The 24193-nt window shown below is 34.9% G+C and overlaps 1 protein-coding gene and 1 long non-coding RNA gene across 4 annotated transcripts in view; one reads left to right on the forward strand and one right to left on the reverse strand.

The window, feature by feature from the left end:
* The window catches only part of SPATA16 (spermatogenesis associated 16), a 199136-nt gene that overhangs the window by 42144 nt on the left and 132799 nt on the right, over positions 1-24193 (forward strand). The window contains exon 2 of the mRNA XM_014866864.3: positions 9232-9377. Coding sequence (XP_014722350.3) covers positions 9232-9377 — 146 coding nt within the window. The remainder of the gene's footprint in view (positions 1-9231; positions 9378-24193) is intronic.
* Positions 1-24193, reverse strand: part of LOC139045412 (uncharacterized) — a 72553-nt gene that overhangs the window by 38961 nt on the left and 9399 nt on the right. For all 3 annotated transcript variants that reach the window (XR_011503744.1, XR_011503745.1, XR_011503746.1), the window contains exons 2-3: positions 10329-10423; positions 42-159 (exon numbers count right to left, since the gene is read on the reverse strand). This is a non-coding gene — a long non-coding RNA (uncharacterized lncRNA). The remainder of the gene's footprint in view (positions 1-41; positions 160-10328; positions 10424-24193) is intronic.

Consider the following 24193-nt stretch of genomic DNA (forward strand, 5'->3'; position numbering starts at 1 on the left):
TTTTTCTTCTTCTTCTTCTTCTCTCCAAAGCCCCCCAGTACCTGGTTGTATATTCTAGTTGTAGATCCTTCTAGTTGTGCTACGTGGGGCGCTGCCTCAGCGTGGCTTGATGAGCTGTGCCATGTCCACGCCCAGGATCCAAACCGGCGAAACCCTGGCCTACCAAAGCAGAGCACAAACTTAACCACTCGGGCACAGGGCCGACCCCACAACAAACTTATACATTAGAAAAGCTAAAATAAATGAGCTACATATTCAACTAAAGATGTCAGTAAAAAGAACTACGGAAAAAAAAAGCTAAGGAAAGCAAGAGAGAAAAAATAACAAAGCCAACACAAAAACCAAAGTCAATGAATTAGAAATTAGAATAGGAGAATTGATCAATTAATCTGAGTTTGTTGTTTTTAGAGGAAACAAAATAATCAAACCTCTGGCAATTCTAGTTAAGAAATAAACAGAGAAAACAAAATTACACAGTACTGAATGTGAGATGGGGAATGACACCGCTAGTAACAGGCATTTAAAATGTTCTAAGAATATAATGTTCTCCACTGTCATGACAGATTTTAAAATCTGAGTGAAACTGATAATTTTCTAGGAAAATATAAATTAACAAAATTGATGCAAAACATCAAAAACCTGAACAGAAAAATAATCAAATAAGAAAAAAAAAAAACAGGTGAAAGGAGCTGGGCTCAAATTTTTTTCAACTATTTATTTCAAAATGTTCCAGAGTATTCAAAAAGGTAGGAATCTTTCCAATTTGTTTTACAAAGTTAGCACAGCATAAGCCTGATACCAAAATGTGATAAACAAAACTCAAAATAAATTGCATATTTGGAAAAAATCTAATTATATATTTACCAAATGAAAATGTCAATAAGAATTAGAACAGCCCAATTTAAAAATGAATAAAATTCTTGAACAAACAGTATACACATACAAATGCCCAATAAATATAAAAGATTGAGCTAGTAATTAAACTAAGATGAGGTGCTATTTTTGCCCATCTGACTAGCAAAGAATAAATAGGTTAAAACATTGCTAATACCCAGTGTGGGCGAGGCTATAGGGAAACAAGAACTCAATACCTTGTTGGTAAAAGTGTAAAACTTTTCTGGGAAGCACTTTTATGATGTATATTCCAAAATATGTTTTTGGGATTGTAATGTATCCTCCTGACTTGGCAGTTCCAATATGTAAGGATACATTATAACAGATAGAATATAACAATTTGGAAATGATCAAATGTGTGGGCAAAGATGTATATACAAGGCTGTTTGATGTACATTATTTACGACGTTGAGAACTTTCAATGTCACTAGAGGAATTTCTCACTAGGGAAAACATTAAATGGGGATCTAGTAAAATTAGGCAGCCATTTTAAAAATTTAAAAATAAAAATCTTTTTTTATTAATGTCCATAATGTATTCAAAGAAACAAACAAAAACGCAGGTTACATGATAGTATGAATAATGAGTAATATTTTTGTAAATAGAAGGGTAAAGAAATTGATAGATGATAGCTAGATAGATATAGGTAGATATGGGTAGATAGATATATCCACACCCCTATCTAACAGGGGTCATTTTTTAATAATAGAATTGTGAATGTTTTTTCTCTTTATAATTTTTTAATCATCTAAATTTCTAACAGTTTAGTAGCATTCTTTTCACTGTCTGTGGTGAAGAACCAGGTCTGTTTGATTTTGTTTTTGTCCCAATCTGTTGTCTACTGATACTTTATTAAATATAGTAAAAATAAATTACCAGGAAAAAGTGAAGTAAAGAAAAAAAGACATAACAACACAAAACCTAATTTTTTATTAGGAGATTCAACAGATACAATATTTCTCTGTCGAATTGGTACAGAAGTTTTTAAATGCTTACTCTCTGCTTCTGTACTCGTGATGGATCAGCAGTGCATGCAATGCCGCTATGCAGCACTGGTGTGGTAGCTAAAGACACAGCCTCTGGGACCAGACATCGAGGCCTAATTCCCAGCTGTGAACTCTGTAGTATGAGCAGATTATTTCAGCTCTTTGAACTTCAATTTCCTTATCTGCAAAATGAGTGCTATGGACTGAATATCTGTGTCTCCCCAAATTCATATATTGATGCCTAATCCCTAATGTGATGATATTTGGAAGTGAGGCCTTTGGAGGTGATTAGGTCATAGGGTGGAGCCCTAAGGAGTGGGATTAAGTGCTCTTATAAAGCAGCCCCTGGAGAGCTTTCTGGCTCTTTCTGCCATGTGAGGTTAGGATGAGAAGTCAGCCATCTGCGACCTGGAAGAAAGCCTTCACCAGAACTCAACCATCCAGGGACCCTGATCTTGGACTTCCCAGCATCAAGAACTGTGAGAAATAAATGTTTGTTTTTTAAGCCACCACATCTGTGGTATTTTGTTATACCAGCCTGAACTGACTAAGATAGTGACCATGAAAATAGTGCTTTGTATTGTGATTATTAAATGAGATAAGAGATGGAGAGCACTTAGAACATTGCTTGTAACACAGTAAGCACTAGTTAAATGTTTGCATTTATTATCATGAGTATTGCTGTTATAAAAAGAAGTAAAGTTAATAATGGGGAAAATATGGGCCAGCCCGGTGTCACAGCGGTTAAGTTCGCACGTTTGGCTTTGGCAGTCCAGGGTTCACCAGTTCGGATCCCAGGTGTGGACATATGCACCAGTTGCCGTGCTGTGGCAGGCATCTCACATATAAAATAGAGGAAGATGGGCACAGATGTTAGCTCAGGGCTAATCCTCCTCAAAAAAAGAAAATAATAATGGGGAAAATAAAGCCAATGATAGACAATCTTGAGACACTCTCCTAGAATGGAGAGGTGAAAAAAATCAGGAAGCCTTAGAGGTAGGAAGAATAGAAACAGAAGGTGCAACTTAAGAATTGCTTTCTTGGGGCCAGCCCTGTGGCGTAGCATTAAGTTTGCATGCTCCGCTTAGGTGGCCCACAGTTCTCAGTTTCAGATCCCTGGGGGTTCAGATCCAGAGGGGACCTCTGCACTGCTCCTCCAGCCATCCTATGGTGGCATCCTACATACAAAATAAAGAAAGATTGCCAGAGATGTTAGCTCAGCGGCAATCTTTGTCAAGCAAAAAAGAGGACAATTGGCAACAGATGTTAGCTCAGAGCCAATCTTCCTCACCTCCGCCTCAAAGAAAAAAAGGGAATTACTTTCTTAAGAAAGAAAACATGGCAGTTGGAATAGTATCAGTAGTCAAAGATGTAACTGAAAGGAGCGTTTCAAAGTTAAAAAAAATACCTGAGTATGGAAACATAAAGATCTTACCACTTTCCAGGCAAAATAGATGAAAATAGAGCACATCTGGACTCACGGTAGCAATAATTTTTAATTACAAGAAGATGGAAAAAAAATACTACGTGCTTGAGGAAAGGAAGAAATTTCAACATAGGAAGTTCTCTTAAATTATGTCTATTTTTATTGAAAAATCATTATAATTTTTTCTCCACAAACTAAATACAAGAATATAAATGGAGAACTATGTATTTACAGAGAAATAGTATGTTTCAAGAAATGTATACTCAGCTACATTCATTTACAAATGTAAAGTCAACAAAAATACTTTCTCAGCTATGCACAAGCTCAGAAAAGTTACCATCCACGTAAGCCCTCTTGAAAGAATTACTTGGAAGATGGATAACAGCAAACTGAAAGATGATTAAGAAGAAAACAAATCGTGAAGTCATTATGCCAAAGGACTTGCTGATTTCCCTCTGTGACTATCAGTTAATACAACCCTCATCTTATGGCAAATGTCCTCAAATAAGAGACTACGATAATCAGAAGGTGGAGGAATTGACGCATCCTTTCACAATGGCTTCTGAATAAAACTTCAGAGCAAACCTCATTATAAGTTATTACCCTTCTGTATAGGAATCAGTCTATAATTTGACAAGAAAAACGCTATGGAAAACTCTTTCCCTCAGATATAGTTTATGTTCTCATCCAAAACCCTAGTTAAACATGATCATAATTGGGCTAAAAAGAAGGGGGGAGGGGAATAAAATGAAAGACGTCTAAATCTTAACACGATTATTTTTAGTTAAACTTTACTTTGAGATAATTGTGGATTTGTATGCAATTGTAAGAAATAATGCAGAGAGATCCTATGTACTCTTTATGCAGTTTCTCCCTAAGGGAGATCTTAAAAAACTATAGTACAGTGTCATCATCAGAATACTAACATTGATACAATCTAGCGAGCTTAAGATTTCTCATTTTACCTGCATTTGTGTGTGTGTGTGTGTATTAGTTCTGTACAATTTTATGATGTATAGACTGTCTATCCACCCACCAAAGTCAAGATACAATACAGTTCTATGGCTGCAAGGATTCTTCCCTGGTGTTCTTTTATAACCACAACACCCATCCTATCCGCAACTCTTCACAATCACTGATCTGCTCTCTTTTCCTATAATTTTGTCGTGTCATCATAAGGTATATAACCTGTTGGGTTTGCTTTTTTTCACTCAGCATAATTCCATAGAGATTCACATAAGTTGTTGAATGTTTCACTCACTTTTTCCTTCTTATTGCTGAGTAGTATTCCATGGTATGGATGTACCGCAATTTGTTTAATCATTTACCCATGGAAGGATGTCTAGATTGCTTCCAGTTGGGGGCTATTATGAATTAAGTTGCTATAAACATTCATATATGGGTTTCTATGTGAACTTAAGTCTTCATTCCTCTGGGATGAGTGCCCAGGGGTGCAATTGTTGAGTTGCATAGCAGTTGCATGTTTAGTTTTTAAAGAAACCGCCGTATTGTTTTCTCCACCGGCTATACCATTTTACATTCCTATCAGCAATGTGTAAGTGATCCAATTTCTCACCATTCTCAGCTTTTGATGTTGTCATATTTTTTCTTTTAGCCATTCTGATAGGTAAGTATTGATATCTCATTGTAGTGTTAATTTGCATTTCTCTGACTAATGACGTCAAACAATGAACATTTTTTTATGTACTTATGTGCCATATGCATGTCCTCTACAGTGAATGTCTGCTCACATCTTCTGCCCACTTTCAAGTTAGATTGTTTTGGGGGTTTTTTTACTGTTGAATTTGGATTCCATTACGGTCAGAGAATATACTCTGAATGATTTCAATTTTTTCAATTTGTTGAGGTTTACTTTATGGTCCAAGACATGGTCCATATCAGTAACTTTTCCATGGGTACTTGAGAAAAATGTGTATTCTGCTGTTGTAGGGCGGAGTGTTCTCTATATATGTCAATTACGTCCTGTTGCTTGATTGTGTTGTTTGGATCTTCTATATGTTTGCTAATTTTCTTTCTAGCAGTTCTATCATTTGCTGGGAGGTATTTCAAATATCCATTGAAATACTCAACTATAATTGTAACAAGAATATATTTTAATGTTTTAGATTTTTAATTGAAAACATATAAAAAGAAGCAGAGCATATGAAAAAGGAATGCAAAAGTTATAATATACAATTTATTACAATACAAAAATATGAAACATATAAAAAGAAATATGCCAAAAATTAATGGCAATTATACATGGTGACAGGATTATGGGTAGCTTACTCTCCAACCTTAGGTTTTTTTGTAATTTCTAAAAACAGTGTAAAAACCTTAAAAATTACTGATTGGATGAATGATATGTACTCTTAATTGTAGAAATTTTGTAACTCAAATAATGCCACGTTTTTCAAGATATATTGTTATCTCCTAGATCTTTAGGGATCACTCAAAGTTATGTCCCAGAAATATAGTGGGAAAATACTCATCATACAATTTTCTAATAATGGAGAACCTATTAGTAACATTAATCTTGCTTATGATGATCCCAATTAAACAAAAATATGTGGTTGCGTTTTTAAGAATGGGACTCACAATACAAAATTTAATATAATACTAAATACACAAATATGTAATATAATATTAATATTTAATTTAATATTAGTTATTTCTGTTATTATTGGGGTTTCTGTTATTTTATGTTTTCAAACAAACTTTGAAATTGCTTTGTGCCACAATTTCTGAAAATAGGTTTGATATTTATTTTTTAAAACAACTTTGAGATACCTTAGAAAAAGTTTCGTAACTCCAAAAGATTATTATTTTGTTTTCAAAAAATAAGTGAATGTATTTTGTAAAATATGTATTTTCTTATTAAAATTTGTGCGTGTGGTTCTAATTTACTACTGAAACCTCATTTTAATATCTAGCTTCTCATCAAAAACACAATTATACTCATAAGAGTTTTCACTACATTTTCCCTTAAACATTATGCTTTTAATTTGTCTATGCTTCATTCAAAAATATTTTAGGCTTCCTTTTGAAATAAAAAGTTAACACCTTAAAAACTAGATTATTGGTGGTGAATATGATGCAGTCTATACAGAAGCCGAAATATAATAATGTACACCTGAAATTTACATGATGTTATAAGCCAATATGACCTCAATAAAATAATTTTTTAAAAAGAGATGGAAACAAAAAAATTAATGCCTAATATTATTTTTTCCTAATTCAAAGTCTTCTCACTGACATACTGTAATAGGTAGGTAAAAGTTTTTATTCTAGCTCAGTGGCTTATTTCACCAAAGAGGTAAAGTGTATAGTTTTAGACAAACATAACTTGAACAAAGTCACCTTTCCTACATTCAAACAAATTCCTTTCCTACATCCAAACAAATTCATACCACATTAAAGTCCTTCCTCCTCTGCAGAATTAACTTTTGGTCTTTACAAATATCTGCATGGAAATTTAAAAGTTCAGTAAAATATCTGGAATGTTTTTTATAATCCTGATACCAATATTATATATACATTTAACTATAATTCTACTTTCAACTTCAACTTATCTTATAAGAATTTGCCTTATTGCAAAGCTTATTTTAAAGATGCACCATTTTGGCAAAACAAAGCAATCTTTGATAAATGGCCGATGCATTCATCCCACAAAAAGTGTGCCCAAGAAAGGAGGCTTGTCCATTTCATTGCATCAGAGAGAAACACAGACAGCAAGGGGCAAAGAATACATATAATATGTGTCTTGTTTGTTTCTTTGTTGTTTGGATAAAATTTTATATGAAGAGTCCAGGAGGTTTGGATATTTAAGACTTGAAAAAAATGCTTATTTCATTTAGAAGATGAAATTAATCAAGAAGGAAGGTCTGGAATTTTAATACTACGATATACTAACAAATAAAACTACACCATTTCTGATCATTTTGTTTTGTACTGATTTGGGCTTCATAAAGAGCTATGCTATCCAAAAATATTTTTTTCTGAAAAACTTTCTCTTTAGATATTTCTAGGTCCTGTGGGATCAGATTAGTGGAAGAAGGGAGATGTTATCTCAAGCTACCATGTTCAAACTACAATGCTCTCTTACATTATTTTTTAAAGTGTGTTTACAATCACGTTGACATTTGTTAGGTCACACTTCAGGAATAGTTCTGAATCAGTGTTAAATGTTTATCTCTTTTATTACCAATTTTATAAGGTAATCTTTTTAAAGCATCCAAAATTAGCATTGACTGAGGTCATTTACATCGTATCTTCCACAAATGGTCTTTGCTTTTTTCTTTTTTCAAAATAATTAAGAAAAATGTTTTATAGTGTGTATTGAGAGTCCTCTTAAGAATATGAATAAAAGTTGACTCTTTTCTAAAGCATAATTTGGAGGCGAAAAACTCTTACATTTGATCGTGTATATATAGTTGTTACCGGAAAAGGGATAATTGCCTATATATAAAGAACTCATAAGTAATAATAAAAAGATTAACACATCAATGGAAATAAGCAAGGAATGGAAAACAGAAATTTACACAGAGCAAAATAGCCAAATTTATGAAAAAGACGTATAATTCAAATTAAAATATGTAAAGGCAGTAATTTTTGTCTGGAAATTAGTAGTAGATAGTCAATAAATATTTATTGACTAAATGAATGAAGTAGCATTTTTCACCCATCAACTTGGAAAAGAGTTTAAAAAATAATATGAATTCGCAGAACTGACAGGATATTCAAGCAAAAGATACCAGCACCATGTAACGACCAATTCAAACTAGGGATGTTAAACATGTAGATTCTAGATTCTCTTTTAGCTTATAGTTTTGGGATAAAATTAAGAAGAGAAATACATTTTAGAATAAATAGCCCTTCTCAACCAAATTGCCTTAAAAATATAATTGACAATAATGTTAACGTAAATGGCAAGCCAATCTTGGCTTAATCTATAAAAGAAAAATTAGTTAAACTATATCATTTAAGCAAACAAGATTTAGAATAGGGGAAATTTTATATTAAGGTATATATAAACAGGTATTAACTCCAAATATTACTATCCCCAGTGAGAAAATTTCCCCCAGTACATGCGTAGAGGGAGATAGAAAAGAGTAAAGAAGCGGATATCCTGAAGAAGGTCATTAAACAGAAGCTGGGGTTTCTCCTGCCCCATCAGCCTTGATTCCAACGAACAGTAGGAAATTCTGAGGGGGAAGAGAAAGTGCTGATCTATCCTTGTTATATTATGGACACTTCTTAATATTTGGGGTTCGCCAAAAAAATTAATTATTTTATTCCTCTACAGTTTATCTATGGTGCCCAGAAACAATTGACTTCCTGGAATTTTTATTAAGAATTTCACATTCTTGCCATTTTTTTCAGATTCTGTGCTGTCTGCCAATAGATTCTAATAAATTTTCTCTTCTTTTCTTTCAATAACATCCTAGAGAATATGATTTAGATTCAAATTAATCACCGATCATGTTAATGGCTCCTAGGAGTTTACTTCCGATACCCCTTATTATATTAAATCAAACTTGATAGTATGCTAGATCATTGCTCAGCTGGGTTTTCATAAAAGCACTGGTATTTAATGTGATTTATACCTGGTTTTCTGTTAATATCTTTGCTTATTGTGTGCTTTATTTTTAAAACAGACATTGTTAGCAAATAGCAACCCTTTAAACTATAACATACTTTGAAAATATTTTACAGGAAGCATTTTAGAGTAAAATGTGTTACTTATTTTATATTATAGTCACATAATAGTGAAGAGAAACAATTTATTTAGTTTACAATCAAAACATTAATATTTTACTTATAGTTTGGAAAAGTGTGTGTACATATACATGTTATGCTTATTTACAGGATCAATTACATGCCAAGATGATTAGGAAATTTAAAGTATTGTAATTTTTTTTTAAGCTTTGCAGCAAAGGGGCAGCTCTTGGAAAACCATTTGAAGCCTCTGCTGAAGATATAGCAAGTGTGGCAAGCTTCATTGAGACAAAGCTTGTTACGTGCTACCTACGCATGAGGAAACCCGACCTTGCCCTGAATCACGCGCACAGGTAAAATGAAGTATTAATGACTGTAAATAAGTACGATCCATGCAAGGAGAGAGGACACTACGTGAGCTTCTATGACTAGCTCTCATTCCACGTAAATTTAAAGACAAAACAGAAAACAGTTCTTTACTACTTGATTTGTGTTAAGCTAGACAATCATAGAGATCACAAAGGGCGTCTCAAAACCTAACGGAAGAAATAGACCTAACTATTCATAGTGCGGGGCAAAATAAGTGGCAGATAACTGTAGTAGTAAATTACTGCAGGGAAAAGAGGGAGCAAATAAGGGAAGTAAGGGGTGAGAAGGATTTCCAAAATTGCACAAGATATGGAGAATGGTAGAAGGAGATGCCGACTGTAGCCATCAGCAAAGACTTGAAAGTTCGTGGCTTATTTGGTGACAGCACAGCTGATTCAAAGGACGCAGTGCAGCAGTGGGTGTGACAGCTGTCCAAAGGTGTGAAACGCTTTTTATCTATGTCCTTAAAGATTTCTTTTTCATATATCTATTCCTCTTCAGAACTCTGTATCATTACATTATCTTGTGGCTTCTTAGAATCCCCAGAGTTACTCCTGCCTATCTTTTTTTCTGTAAAAATGGACCTTTCCTATGTCCTGTTTCCTAAAGGCCTTGCTCTTATAGTAGGTAATATTCAGTTTAATCTACAGCAAAGATGAAGTGATTATATTGTGCCTTTCAAGCAATTCTTTCCTTAGAATTATGATGCTTCTATCCCTCCCTGTCTGACTTAGAGAGATTTACCTAGAGATTTTGTTTCGTCCGTTCTCTGTTCTCACACATCCTGTGCTTCTTTTGGATACAAATAACAAAACTAATATCTACATGAAAACATGATGCCTGCGTTGTAAATAATCACTGGGAAACATAACTATCAGTTATATTAAGACCCATTACATAAGTGGAGATCTTCCAGCATGGCGACAGTAACTTACATGTCTACATCGACGAGGATGTAAAAGTTCTACCAACGTTCTTCACAGCCCTATGGAGACCTCAAGCTTATAGGCTTAAGCTTGACATCAAGGACCTGCAGACAACAAAATCACTTTGAAATTCACAAGATAACCGTGAAACAAACTTTCCTGTTTAAGTAAACTACAGAACCTAAAGGCAGATGCTTTTGGACACCAAAAGAAAATTCAGCTCTATATTTTCTGGAAAAATTTTATGCAGCCATAATTTCCAAACCAAATATCAGAACATATGGTCTGTCAAAGAATTTTATTCCATTTCCATTTGAAAGGACCAATATTGGAAAAGTAACATGTATTTCAGTATATCAAAATACTGGAATTTCTGGGCTACTTGGGTGACTTGTGAGCACAATGGGAAAAATATTTGAAATTACAACTAGCCCAGGAAATCGACAGGCATAGGTAAACAATAATGAATTGAGATGCATTGAAAGTAATTATATATCACCTTCTTCGTGGCTTTCACTACACAAAAGAAGGGCCATCAACATGGCCTACATTCTAGGGAAAATATCTCCTAGATATCAGAATGGTTGGATGGGTTTTCAAATCTTTTTTCTTTCTTTCCTTTTTTTTTTTTTTTTTTTTGTGCTGAGCAAGATTGGCCCTGAGCTAACATCTGTGCCAGTCTTCTTCTATTTTATATGTGGGTAGCCACCATGGCATGGCTGATGAGTGGTCTAGGTCCATGCCCTGGATCTGAACCAGTGAACCTGGGCTGCCAAAGCATAGCAAGCCAAACTTAACCACTCAGCCCACGGGACCAGCCCCAGAAACGTTTTTTAAAACAGAAGTATTCTTTTAAGACCTTGAAAACTACTGAGGGGAGGATATAAAATGGTGAATAGTAAAATGATTTTCCCTATTATGCTAAGATTAACGTTTGTATAATTTTTTTCCTATTGTAAAATAACTTTTGCTTCTGTTTCTAAGTTGAACATTAAGTAAGAAATGCAAATCAATAGAGGTTAAACAGTCAATTCGTACAATTAATAATGCACCAAGAGAAATAAATCATTTTTCTGGGCTTGTCATATTGCAGAACTGCAGAAGTCAGTGCATATGATTCTAATATTAAAATGTTGTAAAGACCTCAGATTTAAAAATAGAACCTGAAATATAATCAATAAATATATTTCTCAAAATAAATGAATTAATTAATCAGGATACTCAGTCTATAAATAGCTTACAACCACTGAATGCAAAATTTTGCTTTTGTATTATTACCACATTGTGATGGTTGATACTAATCATGGATCAAAATTAAAATATTCCTTTTTAGCATTTATTTGCATTTGTTGAAGCATCCTTTCTTTAATTTTATGTAAATGTGAGGTCTCCTGCATATCTTTAGGGATTTGTTAACACAAAAATTAGCTTAAAACTATCGTATAGTTTTGCCTCTGATAAAAATAAGTGCATATTATTTTTTTCATGTAAAAGACTACAGGAACCATAACTTTATGGTTTTAAGTTTAACAAAGATACATTTTGAAATTAATCAGCTGAGTATTGCCATTTAAAATATGATAATAAGTGATACAAAGTCTCTAGAAACAACTATTAACAAAAATGGTTTTTCTTTTTTTCTAATAACATATCCAAAATGGCAAACATGGAAATCATTATTGTACTTCAACCTAGAGCGATGCCTAGATTCACCAAACCCATCAACTCTGTGTTCACTTCATCAAACGACTGCCCTTGTTTATCAGCAGGTGTTTTGAACATTCCTAAGACTGATTTCTAGTTACTGCTTTCTCATCAAGACTAGAAATCCTGCTGTAACTCTTTTCTTAGCATATAACTACATTTTGATGCATGTAATGATAATTCTAATGATGCATATCACTTTTTTGCATATTTCTCCACCTTTAGATTTTTGTTTGTTTTTGTTGCATAATTTTGATGCCACAAGGTGGCAGGCAAGATGAAGTGTAAAAATACCAAATATGTGGAATGGATTCTATTTTCAAAATTATTTTATAATGGTGGCATCTACATTCGTTCATTCAATAAATATTTATTGAATGCCTACCAAAAACCTGTGATAGGTAATGAGGAGGCAGTTGTAAATAGGAAATGTATGGTGTTTTGTACAGTAGAAGAAGTAGCAAGTGAAATGTAAAAAGCAAATAATAAATATATGAGAAAAAGAGAGTGTGACAAATGCCATGAAGGAAATAAAAATAATTTCATGTTGCAGAGGCAGTGTAGTATTTTGAATCGGAACACAGAGTCTGGAATCTATCTGCCCAGGTTCTGACTCCCTGACTCACTAGTTAGCCTGAGGTTAATTCTCTATAAAATTGGTTATAATAATAGTACCTACTTCACAAATACTCTCTCACAAAGTTTTGTGAAAATTAAATATAAACCCTTGGGTTTTTTATTCCAGCCATGACAGAGTTACTGGTACTGGACCTGCCTTCCTACTGTAAAAACCTATAAAGCTGGACAGAGTATATGAGGCAACTATTTGCAGGCATTGGACAATGGTCACAGCAGGACTGTGATCCTTGGGAGAAGGGAAATATACATAGTGAGCCTCACAATTTTCTCAGCTTTTTGCTGGCATTATTTTCCTGCCTTAATTCAGAGTTGAAAATCAAGTTAAACTTCATTCTCACTGAGCTGAGGAGGCACAAATTAGAATACTAGAAAAGCTGTAATTTACAGGGAAGGTGGCAAAAGAAGAGGTAGCTGTGTGAGAAGATTGGGGATAAAGGTGTGTGCATGAGTATGTACTGCAGATCCTTGGTCAGTGTGAGGAGTGAAACTTCATGTAGCAGAGATTGCCTGCTACCGGACTAAGTGCTAAATGTAAATACCAGAGGACCTGCTGTGATGGGAGATGTTGAAGTACCAGTGTGAAGAGACCTCACTGAGTACCTCGGGCATTCAGGTGAGACCCCAGATAGGCCATGCTTCAAGAGTAAGGACCATGACCTCCAGAAAGGATCACACATTAAGACTGAGCTCAAAACCAAAATAGATCTTCCCTAACAAAGACTAAAACCAAGCATGTTTCATCATTCAATTACCTGATAGGAAAAAAATTCAACAAGTTTCTAGGGATGATGTCAAAATCCTGATTCTCTATGATGTCTCATCCAAACTATCCAGCATAAAATTAAAAATTACTACAGATGCAAAGAAGTAGGAAAATAAGACTCATACTTAAGAAAATAAGCAGTCCATAGAAACAGATTCCTAGATGACCCAGATGTTGGAATTGGTAGAGAAGGGTTTCAAAGAAAAAGCTGTGAAAAATAGGTTCAACGACCTTGCTGTAAAGACAGTGATAATAAGTAAAGAGATGAGAATTTCAACAGAAAAATAGAAACTATAGAAAAGAACTAAATGGAGATTTAGCATAAACTAATAAAATATCTGAAATAAAAAATGTGCTAATTGACCATAACATCAGATTGGAGACTATTAAAGAAAGAGTTAGTGAGCTTGAAGACAAATCAGTAGAAATTACCGAATATAAAAATCAGAGAGAAAAAAGAGATTTTAAAAAATTAACAAATGCTTCAGTGACCTATCCTCAGGGACAGTAAAAGCAATATAGCATACATGTCATTGACCTCTCAAAGAGAAGGGAAGAAGAGAATAGGACATAAAAGTAATTTCTGGAAATTTCCCAAATTAGGTTAAAAGAAAGGAAGATCCAGTTAGTCCCAACTAGGATAAATACAGAGAGAACCACATCTGGAAACATCAAAATCAAACTCTTGAAAATCCAAGATGGAGAGAAAATATTAAAGGCAGCCAAAGGAAAACAAAACGTTACATACAAGGGAACAATGATACATATAGCAAGTGACTTTTAATCAGAAATAATGGAGGACAAATAAAATGAAACAACGTGAAAGTGATAAAAGAAAAATGATGTCAAACCAGAATTCTACATTCAGCAAAAATTTTCTTCAAAAATGAAAGTGAGATAAATACATCTTTAAATAGATAAAAGTTTAAAAATTAATCTTTAGCAGATCTGCACTTTGAGAAATGATAAAGAAGGTATTTCAAGCTGAAATAAATGACAATAGGTAGAAATTTGGATCTACAAAAAAGGATGAAGAGCACCAGAAATGGTAAGTAAGTAAGTAACTATAAAACGCTATTTTTCTTCTCAAAAGTTATATTTAAAGATGAATAACTATTTAAGGTAAAATAATAGCATTTAATCATATTATCTAAAGTAAATATAATAAATAATAAGATTACATATTTCAATGTGAAATATTTGACTAAAATATCAAAAAGTTCTGTGAAAGGGAGCACAAATGGAATTTTGCCATTGAGGTTTTTATATGAGGTAGTACAATATGAACTCCAAGCAGCCTGTGTTAAATTAAGAATGTAAGTTATAATCCCCAGGGTAACCATTAAAAAATATAAAAGTATAGCTGAAAAGCCAATAATGGACTTAAAATTATATACTAAAGAATATTTAATTAACTGAAAATAAGTCAGAAAGGAGGAAAAAATAATGAATGGGACTCTGGAGGATAATAGAAAGATGGTAGAGTTGAAGCAAATCATACTAATAATTATATTAAAAATGCATTGGTCAAACACTCCAATTGAAAGGCAGAGATTGTCAATCTGGATTAAATCACAAAATTCAACTATATGCTATCTACAAAAAGGCATAGGTTGAAAGTAAAAGGAAGACACATGATATACCATACAGTAAATATATAAAACCAGTTTTTATTTCAGGTTTGGCTATGTTAATATCAGAGAAAGGAGACTTCAAGGAAAGGAGTATTACAAGAGATAAAAATAAGGCTCAATTAAATTCTGAAAATGTGACATCTGACACATAGAGTTTATTCTCTAGCCACAATGGAATTAAATTAGAAATCATCATGGTAAGATATCTAGAAAATCCCTCCAGATACTTGGAAATTAAACAATACACATCTAAATAACCCATAGGTCAAAATGTAAGAAAATAAAATAACCAAAGGCATGGATTTGAATCTCTGCTTCATCACTTACTACCTTTGACTTTCACAGGTAACTTAACTTCTCTTTGCCTCAGTTTTCTCATCTTTAAATGTCAGTAAAATGCTTAAAGTCATTCTTGAATATCAAAATATATGATTTGTATTTTATTTCAATCTCACCACCAATAACAAATGCAAATTATTTTCAATAGTAATGATACCACTAAATTCTATATACGCATAGAGATGATTATTTTTTACATACCCTTTTTGAACACAACAGATACTCAATAATGTAGACAATTTGAAAACTTCTATGAAAATTAATTTTTTTTTTGAGGAAGATTAACCCTGAGCCAACATCTCCTGCCAATTCTCCTCTTTTTGCTGAGGAAGACTGGCCCTGAGCTAACATCCGTGCCCATCTTCCTCAACTTTATATGTGGGATGCCTACCACAGCATGGCTTCCCAAGCGGTGCCATGTCCACACCCGGGATCTGAACTGGCAAACCCCGGACCGCCAAAGTGGAGCGTGCACACTTAACCGCTGCGCCACCAGGCTGGCCCTGAAAATAAAATTTTTGAGGTGTCATTTTCCACAACTTTGAGGATAATCAAAATGCTTAGAGGTGATATGAGTTTAAAGTGTTATAGATATTCATGAGTTTTACGATGAACTGGTTCATAGTAGAAGTAACAGAAATTTTGCACATTTCTTGCAGATCTCATGAAATGAGATATCTTAAATAAAACATTCTCTTCTTTACCATAACTGAAAGTTTAAAATTTGGCCAGGTGTGACATCAGCATGATGACAGAACAGGAGGTTCTCAGCTTGTATACTCTCTCAGCATCAATAATTTGGCAGCCATCCATAGACAGAAAAGTGTCTTTGTATTAGCTTTGGGATTCAGGTAGGAGACTGTGAAACCCTTGGTGGGATCCAAGACCAAGGAAGGCTGTTTTAATAAGGCAGGCCCACACCAAGGGGGCTGACTTACCTATAGAGGTCCCAACTACAGACTTGGGAACAGCTCTGACCCCTGGGGACTTGGGTATAGCCCCATTTAGTCTTGATCCTTTGACCAGCACCATATACCACAGGACCCAGGAGGAGTCACACCTGCTTATGCCTCAGATAATAGGCCTGCAGACCTTGGTCCTGGCTGTGGGCATTGAAGTGACTCATAACCCAGTTCCAGCCCCTCTCAGCCACAGTCTATGAGCAGTCTTGCCAGCCCAGAAACGTGGGGGGAGACACACTCATTTGCATCCTCAGAGATCCTGAAATGTTCTTGTGACACAGCTTCAGACCCTCCCCACTGCAATCAGGCAGAAGTCCTACTCACCCAGAAATCTGGCAGGAGACATGACCTTCCATGCCTCCAGAGCCAGGACCACAGACCTCAGTCCCAGCTATGGACCCTGAAATGGTGCTGAGACTCAATTCCAGCCCCTATCAGCCACAGTGTGGAGCCAGCCTGCCAGCCCAGGAACCTACCGAGTTATCCAATAGAAGCCCTCCCAAGAACCTAGAAGAGCCAGATCTCTCCATGTACCTGGTAACAGGGCCACTGTCTGCAGACCCAACTGCATATGCTATCTCAGTTAATCCCTCCAATAACTTCCTGAGATTTCCTTACTACCATTTTGCAGATGAAGGAACTACATCCCAGCAAACCTAGGACATTACAGTAATTTTTCTTTCTCCTAAAAATTCTGACTGTCACCTCATTTCATCCTGAAAATGACGAAAATCATAGCATCTTTAAAATCTGGAGGAGTTCCCATGCAGGTTGAGGTGGCAGTGGGATGCAGTAGGCATTGTCCCTGAAATCATACAAATCTAGGTTCCACTACCACTTCACTGATTGTTTTGAAAAAGCCTTGCTTTCCTCTTGCATGATTTATAGCTAATAATATTTAGCAAGTCTACTGTACAATATCTATGCAACACAGCTTTTGAATCACAAGCCTCTAACATACATTGCCACCATTTTTCTTCCTTCCTTTTACCTGAAGCTCTACCTTTTCTTCGTGATTATCACACGAACTAATGAAATAGTCTTGCAATATAAACACATAGCCTTATTTCTGTAAAAAAAAAAGCATTAAGTAAGAAAAAAAGATAATGAAGATTAAAGCAAATAAATTCCAGAAAGTAATTAAATATTAATTAAATAATTCGACATGAAATTTTACATTATGCAAAGAATATAAAAGGAAAATATAAAAGTATCATCATTTGCTTATCTTAGTAGAAAGAAGACCCTGATGGCTCAGACATCTTATTAGAAAAAGAAGAAGGAGAAAGAGAAGAAGCAGAAACAAGAGAAGAAGAGAGGAGAGGGGGAGAGGATGAGGAGGAAGAGAGGACAGGATGGGAGGAGGAGACAAGAGCGAGGATGGGTTGGATCCGAAGCTGGATCAGATTCCTTGAGATGCTGTTCAGGAGGCAAAAGATGTGATAAAAAGACCATACTCTATTTACATTGAATGTATTTACAAGCTTTCATGCTTATGTGTGTATTTTTTTCATTATAACAAAGCTTGCAATAAATTAATTAAAATAACCCTGCCTACAGCATTCCTGTATTGCCTCCAGCACACTTCACCATTCCTCCCACGTTCTTCACCCAGACATGTCATCTTCTATCCTTATACTCAAGCTGATTGCATTCTAGTTTACAATCATCTTCTTTGATGTTTTATGTCTCATCCTAGCTTCCACTTTCTCTTCTAACAATGCAGCCTCATCTTAACTCTGAGGTCAGTATCCATTGGCTTTTATCTTTCCTTCCCATTTACTCATTGATATAAAAATGGTTAATAAATGAGGAAGCAGTATATTAGTGTAATGGAGTGACATTCTCATGCAAAAATCCATCTGTCTATTGGGACCTCTTTAGAATGTAAATTTACTGGTTATTGTTGGTTTGTTCCCCTGCTTTTGAAGTCCATGTGGTTCTCGGAAAACAGACCAAGGGTGCTAATGCGCAGTTCCTGTGCTGAGTACTGCCTTCAGGAAAGGTTCATTTTGTTCTTCCAGGCTGGCAAGAAGGCTGCATAGACACTCCTGGTGGGTTGGTATATTCCTGTGTTATTTTAAGATGGTCCTCTTATATTTGCTTCCGACTTTCTAATACACCAGCTCTAAAATCCATTCTGATATGTTGAACAGGTCACTTAGCCTTTCTGCAACTTCTTCCTCTGTAAAGTCTCACTGGAATATGAAAAGCATTCACATACTTAAGATTTTCAAATATTCTAAAACATGTAAGTGGTTTGGCCTGAGGTAAGTACAAATAATGAAAACAGAAGAGATATGTTTGTTTCTACTTCCTGCAAGGTGAATAGATTTTTTTTTTAAGCTCTAGACTTTCCAAGATTAATTCTGTAACTACAAATGAAGAAAAGAAGAGAAATTATAAGTTCCCTTGTAATGTAGTGAAACAAGCGTCAGCAAGCGAAGGCTTAGATTTGAATCCCTGCAACATCACTGACTAGCCTTGACTTTCACAAGTCACTTGACTCCTCTTTGCCTCAGTTTCTGCATCTCTGAACAAGGGATAATGGCAATATCTTCCTCCACACTTGTAAAAGGGAGTCAAATGATATTATATATGTGAAACTGTTTTGCAAAAAGAAAATATTTGTGCAAACCTTAACCTTAAGGTCACCACTGTTTTATTTTCAAACACATCAGATGACCAACCTGAAATTTTACAAGATTCTAGAATTCACAAACTTCTTTTCATGAGCACATTTGTTCTGGTTGACACTTTGAGTGTTATTCTATCTAATGCTCATCAACAAAGTGAAAACTATTTTGATGGTCCCCATGGGGATGTTTGTTTTTAGCCTCCTAATTTGTTGCCTCTACACACAAAAAGATTTTCAGACAAGTAGTTAGAAAATGGAATAGGTCAAGACCAAGACTAATACTGAGGAAGTCTAGCGAAATACAAGGAGCTGGTGAATACTGGATGTCCAAAATTGTTAAAAATAATTAACTTTGAGGAAAAATGGAGGACTACCCACATTTCCAAATTTAGCCAACACAGTTTTAAGGGACTAAAGCTTATTCCCACTGCATCTGCCTCAACCAGGCTCAACTGTAAAATTGATGTTTGTGTCTTGTTCTCAAAGCAACTTTCCTCGATGTTTTCCCACCCTTTCAGTCTTAAAGATCTTTTCTGGGGTATTTGGCGTGGAGAAGTCACCTATATAGGCTACCACATATAGGGTGACAAGTAGCAAGAGACAACCTTGGAGCAGACCCGTTTTCGTTTGAGCAGGTAAAAAACATGGCCTAGATGCCAACTCCTCTTCATTTTATAGCTCTTGCCAGCCTCTGTTTGATATTTTGAATTTTCTCTTTACTGCTTTTCCAGAGAGAAATCTCTTGTTGAGTGTGCCTGACTTGCTCTCACTCTACAAGTTCACCTTAAAGAGCTGACTACCTCACAGATATAAGTACCACCCTACCATCCATTTTACTTTCACAATTCCTTAATGTATATTTCATGGCTATGGATATTTTCATGGATATTCCATGGATACTTTATATGAGTGACAACATAGTGCTGGCCTCACTAGCATTCAGAAAATCCTGGGGTTATACTGTTACTGCTGTGTTTACCTAAACTCTCCCTTATTTCCCCCTCTGTTGCTATGGCAAGAATTCCTCATGTTCACCCTCTATTGGGCCTGTGACCTTTCTTCAGTTTTCATAGAAATCTGAAGAGCAACCATATGTTCAGTTATAACACTTTCAGTTTGAGAAGAAATGTCTCCTTGATGGCACTGCCAAAACTTTGCTCACAGGTTATATCTGTGACATACATTTCTTATGAAATCTTCCTCACTGGAGGAAATGCAGACCATGTGCCTTTCCCAGGTTACCTGAGGCAAAATAATCCTGTAATTGGATATAAATGTTCTTATGATATTGCCGATGATTAAAGCTTTTGTTAGCAAATATGACTTACACACAGACGACAGTTGATTTCACTAATAGTTTTTTGTTTGGTTTTATTTTTGGTGTTTCACAGTAAGAGATTAGCAGATGAAAGGAGTCTACTACATAACTTTACTGTATATTTAACCTCAAGCTTTCTGCTCTTTTAGACTTTTAGTTCCTGTAAACTTTCCTTGTAGATCCTGTTCAACACATAGAGGGTCTGAGAAAGTTTTTGTAGTAAGAAAATAATGTGAGAATAATGTTGAGAAGTCACATGTATTTACCCTGAAAAAGCGAAGAGAGGTATTTTGGTTTTAGGAGAGAGAGCAAAAGGATGGTATGATGTAATGAAAATTATTAAACAAGTATGTCCCATGTGCCTCTTCATCTTCCTTCTTACAGTTAGAGCCTCCATACAAATTTTGAGTATTTACTTGTACAGTGATCCTCAAACTGGTCTTATGACCCCATTATATTTTTAAATATTATGGAGGATCTCAAAGAGCTCTTGCTTTATGTAGGTTGTATCTATAAATATTTACCATATTAGAAATTAAAAGGTAGAAATTTAAACGTATTTACTTATTTGTGTAAAAATAACAATAAACATTAGAAATAACATTACGTGTTAGCATAAAATACATATTTTGTGAAAAATAACTATATTATCCAAAAAAACATGCAAAGAGGAGTAGCATTGTTTTACATTTTTGCAGATGTCTTTAAAGTACAGAATCATAAAAGAAAAGTGGATTCTGATATCTGCTTCTGCATTCAATCTGTTGAAATATGATTGAACTATATTAAGAAAATCCAGTCTGACACAGATGTATAGTTAGAAAAGGAAAGAGAATGTCATTAGACTTTTCAGATTACCCTGAATATTCTTCTTTGATACTACACCAAGAATTGACAAGTGATAGCTTCTTAAAGATTAACTGCAATTTGGATTCTGAAACATTATCAATTAACTTGTACTCTGTTACATGAAAAGCAAAGCCATTGGTCTTCCTTACACTTTGAATGGATTGTTTACCTACGCATGAGTTACTAACATTTTACCTTGGTTAGCTGGAAAATACTGCATCATTTGAAGATTTCTATTAATTATGCAATAGTAAAGTTAAAAAATTGCATGTTAGTATCACCAATCTCATCAGAAAAGTCTTTAAGCATTGGGTGGCTGTCAAGCTCACAGTGACAGATGTAAGTTTTCCAAAATTCTAATTTTTGCTTGAAAGCTCAAACTTTTACCAGTGGCAATAAATACTGTCAGTTGTGTTCCTTTAAGTGACAGGAACACTTATTTCATTTTGGAGAAACGTCTGCCAAATTCCAAGTCTGATCATCATAGTTTGTTAGTTGTTCTTCCAAGGAAAGCATGGTGTTCCATGGAAACAGCGGGTAAGTCAGTTCACAAATGCAAACAATGTCACAAGTGCACAAGTGCTTTTCTGCAAGACAGCCATCGTACCTTGCTATGTAGGAAAGAAGCGCTTTATGCATATATCCCATCTCATCATACCAAGTCTTAAAAAGACATGCTCAAGGGTTGAGATTTATAATTGGAGGATGGGGGGCAAATGCCTACAATGGTGAAGAATATGCTCAATGACTATTAGAACGTTTGGCATTACTGATCTGATTCCTGCAAAAGAGCCAGCAGTCTTACCCATCATGGCTTTTGCAACATCACTGCAAGTGTCAACACAGTGAAAAAGGAAAATAATATTTTAATGTTAGTATGAAAGTAATAATATTGTGAGCCCCCTCAAAGTGTCTAGGAACCCTTGGGAATCCTCAAGCCACACTTTGAGAACCACTGTACTAGATTATAGCATCCTTAATATCCTCCCAGCTTTTGTATCTCTCATCTTCCTTCAGAGTAGTTGCAATGATTGTCTTCTTAAAAAATGTTTCCATCATGTGCTTGCTTAGTAATCCCTGTAGCATTAGTAATTTCTTCCATAAAATTACAAATCTTTTAACTAATGAACAGATCCTTAATAGACTCCTGCCTTCCCCGATGGTCAATTTATTGCTTTAGTAAAACAAATTTACATGGCAGCTGTTAATATGGTCTACCATCCTCTATCACCAAGTCATTTTGGGGTCACTCTTGCGGTCTGAATTTTCTACCTCTCATCCCTAAATGTCACGATTTCCAAGTGCAGCTCAAAACTCACTTTCTCCTGATTCGTTTCCAAGTTTTACATTTTCTAGTCATTGCAGACACTTTTCACAAGAACTGTTCTTTTTTCTATCTCCTTTGCATGCATCCCCCAGTTTAACCGGTTCAAGTTTTATTCACTTGTTCTTCATTATGTATGTATTTTAATGATTTTTCACAATTGGGTTAATATGTCTATTTGGGGGCTAGTCACTTAGTATATAACATAGCTTTTTAAACAAAAAAGCACAATATATGCTGTTGTCATCATATTCATAGAAATGCAGCACTTTTTAAGATATCTGGAAAACGTATTATTTCCAAAGTAATGTGCTATGACACTTTGGTACAAATCACAACAGGTTCTGTGACTCATTGCTTTGAGCCAAAGAGGATGCTACATCAAATGGGAAATTTAGTCTTCTTTGTCAATAAAGGATTAATAAAAACATTAGAAAATCCCTTTGTATTTCAAAGAGAAACCTTTAATATTCTCATTTATAGTATTAGTAATCAGCAGACTTCTCTACCCGGAGTCATTTTGAGTAATGGTAATTTGGTCTATAACTAAACATTGAACCCAACACTGAGAGCTTTTCTCATAATCAAAGTCCATATCCAATTCAAATTTTCACTTTAAACTTACAAATTACAGTACATAATCTAGGGATTCAGCAGGGATGGACGTTGCATACATCAATACATTGCCCATTGTGCTACAATCCCTCTAATTCTATTAATTTAACAAAGGGAAATCACAGACAATTGTCAGCAGTCCAATTGCTTTATAAAGCATGTGAGTTAACATTGATATTTCTCCTTTGGCATAGGCTATATTTATAGTAGTCAAAATAGTGTTATCTGGATGTCATTTATTAGTCTCCAGACAGAAAAATCATGATGTCAATATGAGCAATTGTTTTTCCTTTTTTTTTTTTTTTTTTTGGCTTGAGGAAAATTGTCCCTGAGCTAACATCTGTGCCAATCTTCCTCCGTTTTATATGTGGGTCCCTGCAACAGCATGGCTTGATGAGTGGTGCATATGTCCATGCTCAGGATCCGAACCTGTGGACCCCAAGCTGCTGAAGCAGAGCATGCAAACCCAACCACTATTCCACCAGGCTGCCTCCAATATGAGCAATTTTAATGCTTGATAATGAACAATTGGTTTTGATTTAGCTATCAAAAATCCCTCTAATTTTCAGATTCTATAAGAAATAAACATCGTATTTCATTATCCAGTGAAACTACATGGTAGAATCCACTATAATTTACTTCAGTTCATTTTAAAGATTCTCACATAATTGCCAGTGAAAGGCAGCATAAAAAGATAATAGAATGCAGGCAGACGTTCTATTTCCATACAATAGGGCTATTCAAAATATTAGTTTAAGTCTGTATTTACCCTTCTGGCTCTTTTCTTTAGAACCTGTACAGTGTCTGGAATGTGGCTTCCACTCAACAATTGTTGCTGAATGAATCATAAGTAATTTCTGGCAGGTTAGAACAGAGGGGAATTTATTAATTGTACTTTTCAAAGTAATCATTCTAAAATGCATCCCACCCAAGTAACACAGAGAATAGAAAAAACTTGTGAAATTCGTCATGCTGTTCTTGAACCACCACCGCCACTGCTCCACCCCCCTCCCCCTCAGTATTACACAGACAGATGAATAGGGCCTTACATCTACATCTTTGTTTCTGAATCTTGATGGCTTCTCTACA

This window comes from Equus asinus, chromosome 5 (genome assembly GCF_041296235.1).
Source record: "Equus asinus isolate D_3611 breed Donkey chromosome 5, EquAss-T2T_v2, whole genome shotgun sequence".
Taxonomy (NCBI): Eukaryota; Metazoa; Chordata; class Mammalia; order Perissodactyla; family Equidae; genus Equus; species Equus asinus.